Here is a 14900-nt window from a genome sequence, read left to right on the forward strand (position 1 = left end):
TTTTCACAGAACTAGAACAAAAAATTTCAGAATTTGTATGGAAACACAAAAGACCCCGAATAGCGAAAGCAATCTAGAGAAAGAAAAACAGAGATGGAGGAATCAGGCTCCCTGACTTCAGATTATACTACAAAGCTATAGTAATCAAAACAGTATGGTGCTGGCACGAAATCAGAAATATAGATCAATGGAACAGGATAGCAAGCCCAGAGATAAACCCACTTGCATATGGTCACCTGACTTTTTTTTTTTTTTGCAGTATGCGGGCCTCTCACTGCCGCAGCCTCTCCCACTGCGGAGCACAGGCTCCGGACATGCAGGCCCAGCTGCCATGGCTCACGGGCTCAGCCACTCCATGGCACGCGGGATCCTCCCGTACCGGGGCATCAACCCGCGTCCCCTGCATCGGCAGGCGGACCCCCAACCACTGTGCCACCAGCGAAGTCCTGGTCACCTGAAATTTGATAAAGGAGGCAAGAATATACAATGGAAAAAAGACAGGCTCTTCAATAAGTGGTGCTGGGAAAACTGGACAGCTACATGTAAAAGAATGAAATTAGAATACTCCCTAACACCATACACAAAAGTAAACTCAGAATGGATTAAAAATCTAAATCTAAGGCCAGACACTATAAAACTCTTAGAGGAAAACATAGGCAGAACACTCTATGACAGAAATCACAGCAAGATCCTTTTTGACCCACCTCCTAGAGAAATGGAAATAAAAACAAAACTAAACAAATGGGTTCTAATGAATCTTAAAAGCTTTTGCACAGCAAAGGAAACCATAAGGAAGACGAAAAGACAACGTTCAGAATGAGAGACATTATTTGCAAATGAAGCAGCTGACAAAGGATTAATCTCCAAAATTTACAAGCAGCTCATGCAGCTCAATATCAAAAAGACCAACAACACAATCCAAAAATGGGCAGAAGACCTAAATAGACATTTCTCCAAAGAAGATATACAGATTGCCAACAAAGATATGTAAGGATGCTCAACATCACTAATCGTTAGAGAAATGCAAATCAAAACTACAGTGAGGTATCACCTCATACCAGTCAGAATGGCCATCATCAAAAAAATCTATAAATAATAAATGCTGGAGAGGGTGTGAAGAAAAGGGAACCTTCTTGCACTGTTGGTGGGAATGTAAATTGGTACAGCCATTATGGAGAACAGTATGGAGGTTCCTTAGAAAACTAGAAATAGAGCTACCATACGACCCAGCAATCCCACTACTGGGCATATAGCCTGAGAAAACCATAATTCAGAAACAGTCATGCACCCCAATGTTCATTGCAGTAGTATTTACAATAGCCAGGACATGTAAGCAACCTAAGTGTTCATCAACAGATGAATGGATAAGGAAGATGTGGCACATATATACAATGGAATACTACTCAGCCAGAAAAAGAAACGGAGTTGAGTTACTTGTAGTGAGGTGGATGGACCTAGAGACCATCATACAGAGTGAAGGAAGTCAGAAAGAGAAAAATAAATACCGTATGCTAACACATATATATGGAATCAAAAAAAAAAAAAAGGTTATCAAGAACCTAGAGGCAGGACAGGCATAAAGACACAGACGTAGAGAATGGACTTGAGACATGGGAAGGGGGAAGTGTAAGCTGGGACGAACTGAGAGAGTAGCATTAACATATATACACTATCAAATGTAAAATAGATAGCTAGTGGGAAGCAGCTGCATAGCACAAGGAGATCAGCTGCGTGCTTTTTTACCACATAGAAGGGAGGGATAGGGCGGGTGGGAGGGAGATGCAAGAGGGAGGAGATTTGGGGATATATGTATATGTATAGCTGATTCACTTTGTTATAAAGCAGAAACTAACACACCATTGTAAAGCAATTATACTCCAATAAAGATGTTAAAAAAATGTACTAACAACAACAGAAAAACTAGGATAATTGCATAAGAGACTACAATAAAGATATTACACAACAACAACAACAACAAAAGGCTAAGCTTTCAGCAGCAAAGCCAACATCTACAAAAGTCTGGAGGGAGTCAGGATTTTAAGTTTGAATTGCTCTTAGGAATTCATATCTTTCCTGACATATCACAGTATAAACTGAATATCCAGGTCCTTTCTAGAGCTGACCCAAAGCCACTAACTGGCTGGTCTTGCAGTCTTCTCTAAAGAGAAGGAAAATATGAGTTCACTGAGTCCAGGATGGGCCCATCTCAGCAGTTAGTTTCATATAAGCAGCTGTAAAACGGTGCCAATTTCTGGGAATATGGGGAGGAACAGGGAGTATGTTGCTGGAAGAGGTGGCAAGGAAACTGTGTTTTATTAAGTTTTGTTGCAAAGAAAAGGCTGTTAGGGTAAATGGCAGTGATTTTCATTCAGTTTAATGCTCTCTCACAGTGGTAACACAAAAGAGCTCTCACTTTCCAGAACCCTTTTTTCCCCACAAGATTAATTATATCTCTGAAGTATTCCACCTTCAAAAACTGCAGTATTCATCTTTTGTGGTTTTATAAACTTTTATCAAAGCTATCTAGATTTTTAGGCCATACTAACTATAGGTAGAAACTATCATAACTTTGCAATGCACTGAGGATTTTTCTTCTAACACTACCACTTACAAGCTCTAAGGATCCTTTATTATTTCATATATATATTGGGAATTTGCCCATGTCAATTTTAATTCTATTCATTTCTTTTATGATGTTTTAATAAACCACTAGTGACTACTCCCCCCCCAGACCCCTCCCCTCCCAAAACATGCTCTTCAACTTAAAACTTTGGTCCATCTTTTCAGCATGGGTTTGAAACATTTCTTTTTCTTGAGTAGCAGAGGCTACTTTAGCTCAATGTATGTATTTTGATTTGTTTCTAACACTTTTCCTCGTGGTCCTTTATGAACACATTGGATTCCCCCCCACCCCTGCCACGTTACCAGGGTGTCCACTGTTAAACATCTGTCATTTTTCTGCCCACTTGTACATCTTTCTGGGATATTCTTGTAGTTTTTCCAAATTCCAGTATCTAGGGGAGTTTAGTGTCATAAATTTGGGTGTTTTATTGTATACAACTTTTTCAGATTATAAGTAAAAACATTATCATTCTAAGCACTGATGGTTGACTAACCATCTTATGTTGATGGCTACTTCTTTACTCAGAGAAGTGACCTGTAGTTCTGTACAATTCAGGTCTTTATCCCAGTGACTTAATATTTAAGACTAATTTACTGTGGAGGCTGGTTCTGATACATGAATTTACGAAAATCTAATTGCATTCTGATTTTCCTTTAATTATACCACTTGTCTGCTCAGTCCTATGTCACTGCAAATGGTTAGACCTAAAGGAAATCCAAGGGTATGTTTTATTTCAAATCTCACGCTATTTATACATTCCTATTACATTCCTTTGTATTTCTGAAAAAATTTTAGCCTTGTATAAAAAGATATTTGTACTAGTATAAGGAACACTTATTTGTTTGTAGTAAGTTTTCTTATTGTCAATTTATGTATTTATAAGATATGTAAGATCTGAAGTCGTTTCTTCCAAAATTAAAATTTTTTTTTTCCTTTACCACTTTGTAATTCTATGTACAAATTGTGTTCAAAACATGTCATACAGGGCTTCCCTGGTGGCGCAGTGGGTGAGAGTCCGCCTGCCGATGCAGGGGACGCGGGTTCGTGCCCTGGTCTGGGGAGATCCCACATGCCGCGGAGTGGCTAGGCTTGTGAGCCATGGCCGCTGAGCCTGCGCATCCGGAGCCTGTGCTCCACAACGGGAGAGGCCACAATAGTGAGAGGCCTGTGTACCGCAAAAAAGAAAAAAAAAAAGTCATACACAATTACTGAGCACCTGCTGTATGTAAGCTTCAGCCTAAGTACTGTATACATTTGAAAAGAGTCTAAAAGACTCTTTTTAGAGGAAGATGGTAGAGGAAGATGAGTCATTATAAAATAATAAGGCTGGATAGCATATGATAATTTTTTAAATTAGTAAAAGAAATGAGTCTAGGTGGCTGAAATCATGGTGGAATAAAGTTTTTTCAAGAAGCTTCATGGACAGGCAGTGATGTAAAGTTGATATATGAATTCTCAGTACTTGATTTTAAACATCAGAATCTAATTTTAGCTGGCTAGGAAGAAAATAATTTTATTATAAGGTTGGGAGTAGCTCACAGAATTGAAGAAAATATCAGAAAACCAGATCATAAAATGACAGAAACCAAGGAAAGCCTGGTAGCAGAGACAGCAAAAGTCATGCATCAAAACAGCCTGATTAGGAATCTATTACTGGCCCAATCACAGCAGAACGCTGCTAGAAACCATTGCCAATGCCACAGAATGGCACAACTATGAATGAATTCTAAGTTTTCTGTTAGTTATGGTGCCATCCATTCACAACTCAAAACTCAGGCAGGAGCAGTACAATTGGTGACACCAAGGTTACATATTAGCAATCAGTTTGGGAGAAAGAAAATATCTACTCTCTTAGCCTTTTCTAATGCAACACGGAGGCTTGCCTTCTAACAGACACTCACATTCTCCCAAAATAAAAATGGGTTTTGGGGTTTAGTAGTCAATAAATGACAAAATACCCACTAAAGTCCACTCCTTTTCCTGCCCAATATACACATACTTACTACTTCACATGATTACACTTCAAAAAATTATCTCATCTACCATAATGTACAACCATTGCTCGTTCAATTCAGAATGCACTGATCTTTCTTCACAGGAAGACAATTAAAAGTCTCACAGGTTACTATATTTAGTTCCATATCCAGGATAGCAGGGAATGTCCATTCCTCCCCAATCCTACAGTAATCCCATCACAATATATTCTGCAAACAATGCCCTGCATTGTAGTTACAGCCATTGTCAAAATCTTTCATACAATAATGGGAGAAACAAAGAAAAAAAATAAAAAGGAAGTTAGTTAAAATACACGCATGCCACAGGAAAGAAAGAAATACGGGTGAAGGCTCTAGCTTTTTGTTTCTGAAACTGGTTGTGAGACCCAAAATAATACCTAGCTGGTATTACTTCGTCTAATATCTATTTCATGTTCCCTTGCTTTCATCCAGAACTCTCAACACGTGTAGGTTTTCAATCCAGTGGCGTGACCAAAACCTCATTCTTGAGGGATTTGAGGCTCTGCCTGTGTAAGGCTGTTGTGATATTCCACTAACTTAATATGAGAGTCTAACAAGGAAGCAACTCGGGGCCTTTGGGGTTTTGTCCATACTCCTCCTGGCTCCCGTTGTGTAGCAGTAACTCAGTTTCCCCTTGGTGGGTTCTCAGTCACTCCAGTCAGTACCTTAACATCCATTTTGCCTGTGTGCCCAGTGCTTAAGGAATTTTAAATGGCCAAATATGTTCTCAGCTTCCAATTCAACAATAGCATTGTTGTACATAACATCTGTGGAAGCATTTCTCCCTTGAGCACAACAGGCAGCATATGGAGATAGGAAGAAAATGTTTTGTGGGTAGGTTTTTTTATGAACTGAATTCTTTGACCAGGAGTAGTATCATGTGGGGAATCTTTAATAATATACAAGGCCATAGTAGTTAATGACTGGTGTCTGTGACAGACCTTGCCAATCAGAGGTCCACAGGGTTCTGGCACAGAGACAAGTTCTCTTAGGCTAATAACTTCCTTCTGAGAAATAGGCTCTTTGTATTTGTCCTTTTTGGAGAATGAACACCTGATCTTGAACTCCAAATACCCTATGACTCCAGCTATCCATTCTGAACAGGATATTATCTGATTCACTTAGTCATGAATATAGATCATGGTTTCTCAGCCTCGGCACTACTGACATTTTGGCTGATTATTCTTTCTAGTGGGGAGCTGTCCCAGGCATTACAGATGTTCAGCAGCATCTCTGGCCTCTATCAACTAGCTGCCAGTGGCATCCCCCAATTATGACAATAAAAAATGTCTCTAAACACTGCTAAATATTTAGCTAAATTGCTAAATTTTGCCCCTGGAAGGCAAAATTGCCCTCAGTTGAGAACTACTGCCTTAGGCCATATTTTGAATTCCATCATTCAGGAGAACTAGTCCTAAAGGCCTGAGTAGTTGTATGATCACATTCCCAGTATGCATTCTCCTGTCACACTGCCTCTTTTCATTCAACTCAAAACTATGGCCTCGGGCTTCCCTGGTGGCGCAGTGGTTGAGAGTCTGCCTGCCGATGCAGGGGTTCGTGCCCCGGTCTGGGAAGATCCCACATGCCGCGGAGCGGCTGGGCCCGTGAGCCATGGCCGCTGAGCCTGCGCGTCCAGAGCCTGTGCTCCGCAACAGGAGAGGCCACAACAGTGAGAGGCCCGCGTACCGCAAAAAAAAAAACGAAAAAACCCCCAAAAAACTATGGCCTCATGAGAGTTCCTTATGGATAACTGACTGATTCGGAAAAAAACCCAAGCTTGACTCATAGGTGGTTTGGATATTATGTTACTACCAGTCAAAAATGAGGTGGTAGAGGGCATTAAATCCCCTGTTAATGGGTGGCAGTGAAGAACAGGGGAGGAAAATCCTCCTAGGGAGTAGAACTTCAAGCAGTTCATATTGTTGTCTCCTTGGCCTGAAGAGATATGCTATGAAATAAGGATTATGCATATTCATGGAGCATGAACTAGCAGTTTGGCTGGATTGTCAGGGGCTTAGAAAAGAACTGGTGCCAACTTAAGAAAGGTTGGGAAGGGGTATACAGATGGATCTCTTAAAATGGATCCAGAATGTGAGAATACGTCTGAGCTATGTTAATGCTCACAGCAAAGCCCTCACTGTGAAAGAAGCTCTGAATAATCAGGTAGACAAGATAACATATTCTGTAAATGTTAGTCTCCTTCTGTCAAGCCAGTGCTTAATGGGAGGATAAACAAAGTGCAAGGATGGAGTCTACAGATAGAGCTGCACTTTCAGAGGCTTTCCTGGCTACTCTCACATCCCCTCCCCATCTTCACTCCCATACCCCCACTTTACTAAGAGCCCTTTTATGGTATCATATACTGGGGGGGTCAGCCCTGCAACCTGGTAGCCAACTAACTGCATTAGAAGGGGTAACATTTTAGCAGTTTTGTCCTCATTGGTAGACATATTATGGTCTTAGATTTGCTTTTCTTGTCTATGATACTTCTAGCAGCACCATCATTTATGGATTTACTGAATAGTGTATACATTATCATGGATTCTCACACAACACTGCTCTAGTCAAAAGAACTTACTACACAGAAGAGGTCAGATAATGTACTTAATTCTTGTTTTGTTAACCTATCGCTTATCAGCTGCTGGTTGTTTTTTAGTTCCCCTACCAGGGATCGAACCTGGGCCCCAGCAGTGAAAGCGCTGAGTCCTAACCACTGGACCGCCAGGGAATTCCCATTAGCTGCTGTTTCTGAACATTGGGATAATCTATTGAAGACTGGTATGAAGCCAGTTGAGACACAACATTTAAAGTTGGGGTCTTTGTCATACAGAGTGAAGTTAAGTCAGAAAGAGAAAAATACTGTATGTTAACACATATATATGGAATCTAAAAAAAAAAAAAGATTCTGATGAACCTAGGGGCAGGACAGGAATAAAGATGCAGATGTAGAGAATGGACTTGAGGATATGGGGAGGGGTAAGGGTAAACTAGGACGAAGTGAGAGAGTAGCACTGACATATATACACTACCAAATGTAAAACAGATAGGTAGTGGGAAGCAGCTGCATAGCACAGGGAGATCAGCTCAGTGCTTTGTGACCACCTAGAGGTGGGATAGGGAGGGTGGGAGGGAGATGCAAGAGGGAGTAAATATGGGGATATATGTATACATATGGCTGATTCACTTTGTTATACAGCAGAAACACAACTCAGTAAAGCAATTATACTCCAATAAAAATCTTAAAAGGGGGGGGCAGAAGAACTGAATAGACATTTTTCCAAAAAAGATATACAGATGGCCAACAGGCACATGAAAGGATGCTTATTATTGCTAATCATTAGAGAAATACAAATCAAAACCACGAGATATCACCTCACACCTGTCAGAATGACTACCATCAAAAAGAACACAAATAACAAATATTGACAAGGGTGTAGAGAAAAGGGAATCCTAGTACACTGTTGGTGGGAATGTAAACTGGTAGAGCCACTGTGAAAAACAGTACAGCGGTTTCTCGAAAAACTAAAACTACCATATATGATTCAACAATTCCATTCCTGGGTATATATGCAAAGAAAACAAAAACACTAATTCAAAAAGGTAAATGCACCCTAATGTTCACAGTAGCATTATTTACAATTGCCAAGATACGGAAGCAACCCAGGTGTCCATCAATGGATGAATGGATAAAGAAGTGTTTTACATACATACATATATATATATATATATATATAAATGGAATACTCAGCCACAAAAAGGAATGGAATATTGCCATTTGCAACAACATGTATGGACCTGGAGGGTATTATGTTTAGTGAAATAACTCACACGAAGAAAGACAAATACTGTATGTTATCATTTATTTGTGGAATCTAAAACATAAATAAATGAATATAACAGGAAGAAGACTCATAGGTACAGAGAACTAGTGGTTACCAACGGGGAGAGGGTAGCAGGGAGTGGCAAGATAGGGATAGGAGTAGGGGATTAAGAGGTGCAAATTACTTTGTATAAAATAAGCCACAAGGATATATTGTGCAGCACAGGGAATACAGCCAGTATTTCATAACTTTAAATGGAGTATAATCTATAAAAAATTTTGAATCACTATGTTTTATACCTGAAGCTAATATTGTAAATCAACTATACATCAATGAAAATTAATTAATTAAAAAAAATAAAGTTGGGGTCTTTCTGGATGTAGTGTATATTTTTATCCAACAACTGACTTTTGATGCTGTCTGAACCTTGAGCTGATCTTGCAAGGAACAATAACAAATGACAAGGATTCATTTTATCATCCTGACCAGGCTTTTCCACTAACAAATAGTCCTCTTGCTTCCTCCTCCTTGACCCTCTAATAGCTTTTTGATTCCTGCCTACCAGTTCTGAGAGTCACTGGATATCCTTCCAATAAATTCCTTTTCCTTAAGTTAGTCAGATGGTATATGTTGCTTGCAACATAGGGTCCTGATATAATGAAGTAAACAGAAATGGAAAAATATGGAAAAATTTCTTTTAAGATGTTTTACTGGAAGTCCGTCTTTTTTTTTTAAATAAGTCATTATCTTGGTGTTTTAGAACCTGAAAAAAATTTTTTTTAATTTATTTTTATTTTTGGCCGTGTTGGGTCTTCGATGCTGAACGTGGGCTTTCTCTAGTTGCGGCGAGCAGGGGCTACACTACGTTGTGGTGCGCGGGCTTCTCAATGCAGTGGCTTCTCGTTGCAGAGCACGGGCTCTAGGCACACAGGCTTCAGTAGCTGTGGCACACGGGTTCAGTAGTTGTGGCTCGTGGGCTCTAGAGCTCATGCTCCGTAGTTGTGGTGCAGGGACTTAGTTGCTCCGCAGCATGTGGGATCTTCCTAGACCAGGGCTCGAACCCATGTCTTCTGCACTGGCAGGTGGATTCTTAACCACTGTGCCACCAGGGAAGTCCAAGTCTATCTTATCTTTTCAAAGACCCCACTTTTGGTACTGGATATTGTTGTGGACTGCACGTTTGTGCCCCCCAAATCCCACCAAATTCATTTATTGAAACTAACTCCCCACAGGATGGTATTAGGAGGTGGGGCCTTTGGGAGGTAATTAGGTTATGCATGGTAAAGCCCCCAAGGTGGGATTAGAATCTTTCTAAGAGGAAGAGAGCTAGCCCTCTCTCTCCCCACCCAAGTAGGATACAATGAGAAGACAGCTATCTTCACTAGAACCCAACCATGCGGGCACCCTATTCTTGGACTTCCAGCTTTCAAAACTGTGAGAAAACCAAATTTCAAGAATGGCAGGGTCACCACTGGGCTTCAGGAACTAGAGGAATGTCATCAGTAGCATCAGTGTCAGCCTTATTCTTTCCCACTGAGTTTGGCTAAACCCTGGCTGCCAGCATCTCCTGGGCTTGTATCTTCCCAGCTTAATTTACCTTAATTTCAACTTGAAAAATCCTGGGAAGGGACTGGCCTAATTTAAGTCATGTCTCTATTCCTGTTGAAATCACTGTGGCCAGAAAAGATAAGAAACTAGAATTGGCCCAGCTTTGGTTAGGTACTTATCCTCAATCACTCTGCTAATGAAGCAGGATAGTTTATATCTGGATTCTATGTTAGACTGGAGAGAAAAATTTCCCAAGAAAGAGGAGTGCTAGTCCAAAATAAACAGAGTTCCGGAAGAAGTATCTTAAAGATATATATCTATATTATATATAGATATAATGTCTTACAGATATTTACATGTAAAGGGTCTACTATATGTTTCTTAGTCATAAGACAGAAAGATCTGGAAGAAGCTATCCAAATTTGATGATGGGATGGGGGAGGGGGGACGACTTGGGAGGTGGAGAGAAAAGCCCTTTAGAGCCAAGGTTAGGGGGAAAGGAGGAGGTTGGGTGAGGAAGGCAGGAAGTGAAAATAGGTTCATATGACAACCGCTCTGGAAGGAATACTTAAGCCATGGGATTTGTGTATATGTATGTGTGTATATCTTACACCTCCCCCCATATTAATCTAAACACTTCAGATAATTTAAATTAGAGCAGCATTTGGCATTTCCAATAAAAGGTTTTTGAGTAGTAAAAAAATGTTAAGACTTCTAGAAACATTATTAAATCATTTACTCAGTAACAACAATCAGCAGATAACAGGAACACACTGCAGATACTCATTTCCCATTTGGCCTGAATAAGCAGTTTTGCTACACAATGCTATCCTAATGTAGGTTTTTCTGTGGCCAGGGAAAACAGTATTTAAAATAGTCCATCTTTCTAAAATTGAAGTGACTATTCTAAACAGGTATTTAGAAAGGAAGTGGGAACAATTAAGGCTTAATTACTATGAAAAAACAAAACAGCACAATTACAAAAGAACATTTAAATAGGAAAATAAGGAAACTATACATTAAAAAATTATACATGTACACACTGTATCAAAATACCTTTTCTATTTTGGTAACCAAATTTTGGAGATTAAAAACAAACTAGTTCAAGCATTTCTAAACATAAAAACTTCAGGTTTATATTTATTAAAAACAAGATAATATCAGTTTTGTTGAAGTAATCATATATACACCATGATAAATATTTGGAATTGTGAAAATGGAAATAGTGAATAGCTTTAAATTTCCTGAATATTTTCATGGCTTAAATAATTAAACTTTTTTGTTGTTTTTTTTAAAATAAGTTTACTTAGTTTTAAACTCAGGCCAGTGTGCTTTTCTTAAAAGACAAAATACTTATTAAAAACGGTAGGTATTAAGGTTTGCACGAGCTAAAAAATAACATTTACATTTGCCTAGATGTAACAATTTAAAAACATACAAATTCAAGATATAGTAGGAAAATATGTAAAAAACCACATAAAGAACCATAGCCCATTAAAAAATATAAATGCACCTTCTATATATCGAAAACTAAATATTCTGATTTAAAAGTAGCTTCTGTAAAATGTCAAAGTAGTAGGCATTGTTTGCTTTCCTAATATAATGAATAAATAAGAACTATTTCTATCTCAAACAGTACTATCAGTATTTCTTAGCAAAAATGTAGTATATACATATACATGAAAAGGCAGGCATTGATACAGGATGTTCTGCATCCAAGTTTTCGGGTTTGAGTTCCATTAAAATGTGTTCTACAACTTATAAGGACAATGCACACAAAAGTAAAAAGATGAGGTAAACGTCTTACACTTTTAAGCATTACTTGAAACTTAATACTTAGATATTCCCAATGCCTAGGCTCTAGAACGATGCTTAAAAAGTCCTCCATAATGATGATGATATGACACGTATCTGAAGCACATAACGAGCAGCAGGTTTCTTGGTCTTCTGAGTAGGCAATGATGTTCTTCCCTGTTATTACAAAGCAATCGTGACTAAGTTTTGTCAAGAATATTGCTTCAGTGTGGGTTTACATGAGGCACCAAGCTACAGTAAGAGCAGCTACAATGCCATTCAAAATTGCCATACTATAGCCCATGTGGAAAGAATGTCCAGTCAGTTTCCTAGGGGGAGAAAAAAACAAACGAAAAAAGGAAAATGTAATTTGGTATAACAAAAACACCATCAGTTTTTATCAAATATGCTTACAATCTGGAAACATGTTTCCCAAATATCTTTTATACATTAATATACAAGTTAAAGAAGAGTATTAGACATCTTCAGAATTAGTAATAGATCTGTCAAATATAAGTCTTGGTTATCAAATGTAATTTTTTCAATTTCATTACTTAGAGCAAAATGCTCAGTTTGATCCCTATAACTTCTTTACTGTGCCTCATAATCACATGCGTGTACCATCACCTAATCCTAAGGTACATATCTTGTTACATTACAAGCATGTTCTTTCATTTAAATTAGCATTGTGTTTCCCCACTCTCTTGTTCTCACTTATAACTTAAAATACATATTATTTCAAGTATTTGTCCTGTTTGTACCATTTTTTTAGATTACATGAAGGAATTCTACTTTTTCTTTGAGCACTAAAAACAGCACTTGTCCATATGTGAGTCATAAATCAGATTATGTCTTTTATAGACATTTCAGTTCTCAATAGGTTACTTAAGTGGCTTTCAATGAGTTCCTAAGTGTCAGCAAAGACACTGTTTAATGGTTACTATGAGAGCCAGATAGCTCATGTGACATTTGTTCCCTCTATCAAGCAGCAATTTTACTTATTTTACTACATTTTCTTAACACTCCTTGCACTAATTGTATTGCAATAATACTCTTTGCTTATCCTAATAAGAATGAGACATACTAAAAAGAATAGAAGGTAGGGTCCAACTGGTGTCAGAGACAGAAAAGAATCTTCTCACGGGAGCAATCCAAATCAAGGACAGATGAGGAGGTACACACCAGCAGTACTAAGAATGGAAAGTCCTAAGTAATAAGGGCCCTGGGCTGAGAGGGTTATCATTCTCCTTGTCCTCTTCTTTCCTAAGCACAGATCAAAGCCAGGGAAGTACTTAGATCAACATTAACATCCGAAGACACCTCATTATAATGACTTCCAGTCCAGTAAGATCAGTGGCAGAGAGTATAGAAGATACTCTCTTTGAAGAACAACCCCGTTGCATTCACCTGAGACTATAGAAGACCCTGACGTATCCTGATGGCCCCCTGTTTTGGTCCATGGGAGTTATTATTTACTCTCTCCACTCAATCTTACTCAACTGGGACTAGTTTAAGATGCTTCTCATGTGCCATTAAGGGCTAATCTACCTAGCTGTATTACCTACTGTACGGTAAAATAAAATAGATACACTAAATGCTTTGCTCCTTTTAAAAAAAGAATTCCTCCAAAAATTGATTAGGAAAAAGAAATCTAATCATAACTATCAGCATTATCATTCACTGTAAAAAAAAAAAACTACTACTGACCTGAGAACATTTAAATTCATACTAACAAAGTTAATCATGGAACAGAATTTCAGGAGTTAATTGTTCTCTTCTACTAGTTTGAGAACCTGCATTCCCACAAAAATAGAAGAATCTCTAAAGTACAGTTTACTGAACTTTAGGAAATTATAATAACTACAATGTTGATATAATTGAACTTTACTGAGATATACAAGTTCAAATGCTTAGTGACCATCACAAACCAGGCACAACAAGGAAATCTAATGGCAATGAAGAAATACTCCAGAGCAGTGATTCTTAGTCTTTCTACCATCTCAAACACACCATACTCCCACGGGGAACGTTGTAGCCATTGTCACACATGTACTGCCAGGCAAGGGACTAAAAATCTGACAAACTGCTTGATTTAAAGCTCCTTTTCAAACACCCACCGTGATTTTTCTCCCGAGGAAGATACAGAGAACCCCTGGTAAGTCTTCCCTCCTATGCCTCTTGTGATCTTTGAAGTCCTGTAAAAAGCTGAAGGTATCTTGATTCCCCTTTGTCAAAGCCTTTCATTTATTTCTTGTAGAGGGCACATTTTGAATTGAAAAATTATGACTAAGTATGGTGCCTATTTTACTCAATCTCTCTTTATATATATGCATTTTACTTTTTAAAGTATACACACTAGGGCTTCCCTGGTGGCGCAGTGGTTGAGAGTCCGCCTGCTGATGCAGGGGACACGGGTTTGTGCCCCGGTCCGGAAAGATCCCACATGCCGTGGAGCGACTGGGCCCGTGAGCCATGGCCGCTGAGCCTGCGCGTCCGGAGCCTGTGCTCCGCAACGGGAGAGGCCACAACAGTGAGAAGCCCACGTACCGCAAAAAAAATAAAAAATAAAAAAAATAAAATATACACAGTAAAGTGCAAATGCCTAACATATATACAGATCAATGAATCTTTATTATGGTATACCCTCATGTACCTACCATCCAGATCAAATACAGAACATTTCTAGCACCAGAGAAAGCTCCTTTGTTCCTCTCCCCTGTCAATATCCACCTTCCCTCACTCAAACCCTCAGATAACTACCACACTGTCTGCTATCATGATGACTTGTTTCACCTGCTGTTGAAACTCCATTTACATGGCATCATGATGTATTCTTTTGTGTCTGCATTCTTTCTCTCAAGTAGTGTTTGTGAAATTCATCCATGGTGCTGTAGTAGCACTGGTGTGTTCTTCTGTATTACAGTTTAGTACTCCATTGTATAAAAATACCAAAATTTATTTATCCATTCTACTACTGGGAATTCAGGTTGTTTCCAATTTGGCGCTCCTATGAAGAGAGCTACTATGAACATGATACTATGTACACACCTGTGGTGGGTGGTAAGCATCTGCACTCATTCCTCTTGGGAAGTCCTAGGA

General features: G+C 38.9%; 1 protein-coding gene across 2 annotated transcripts in view; it reads right to left on the reverse strand.

Annotated features, from left to right (window-relative positions):
- Positions 1-10726: 10726 nt before the first annotated feature.
- Positions 10727-14900, reverse strand: part of ARL6IP6 (ARF like GTPase 6 interacting protein 6) — a 44868-nt gene continuing 40694 nt past the window's right edge. The window contains exons 4-5 of one of the 2 annotated variants that reach the window (XM_019923159.3): positions 14850-14894; positions 10727-12130 (exon numbers count right to left, since the gene is read on the reverse strand). In XM_019923159.3, the coding sequence (XP_019778718.2) occupies positions 14876-14894 (19 nt within the window). In that variant the 3' untranslated portion in view covers positions 10727-12130; positions 14850-14875. The remainder of the gene's footprint in view (positions 12131-14849; positions 14895-14900) is intronic. The other variant, XM_019923158.3, reaches the window with a different exon arrangement.

Source organism: Tursiops truncatus, chromosome 7 (genome assembly GCF_011762595.2).
Source record: "Tursiops truncatus isolate mTurTru1 chromosome 7, mTurTru1.mat.Y, whole genome shotgun sequence".
In the NCBI taxonomy this organism is placed as follows: domain Eukaryota; kingdom Metazoa; phylum Chordata; class Mammalia; order Artiodactyla; family Delphinidae; genus Tursiops; species Tursiops truncatus.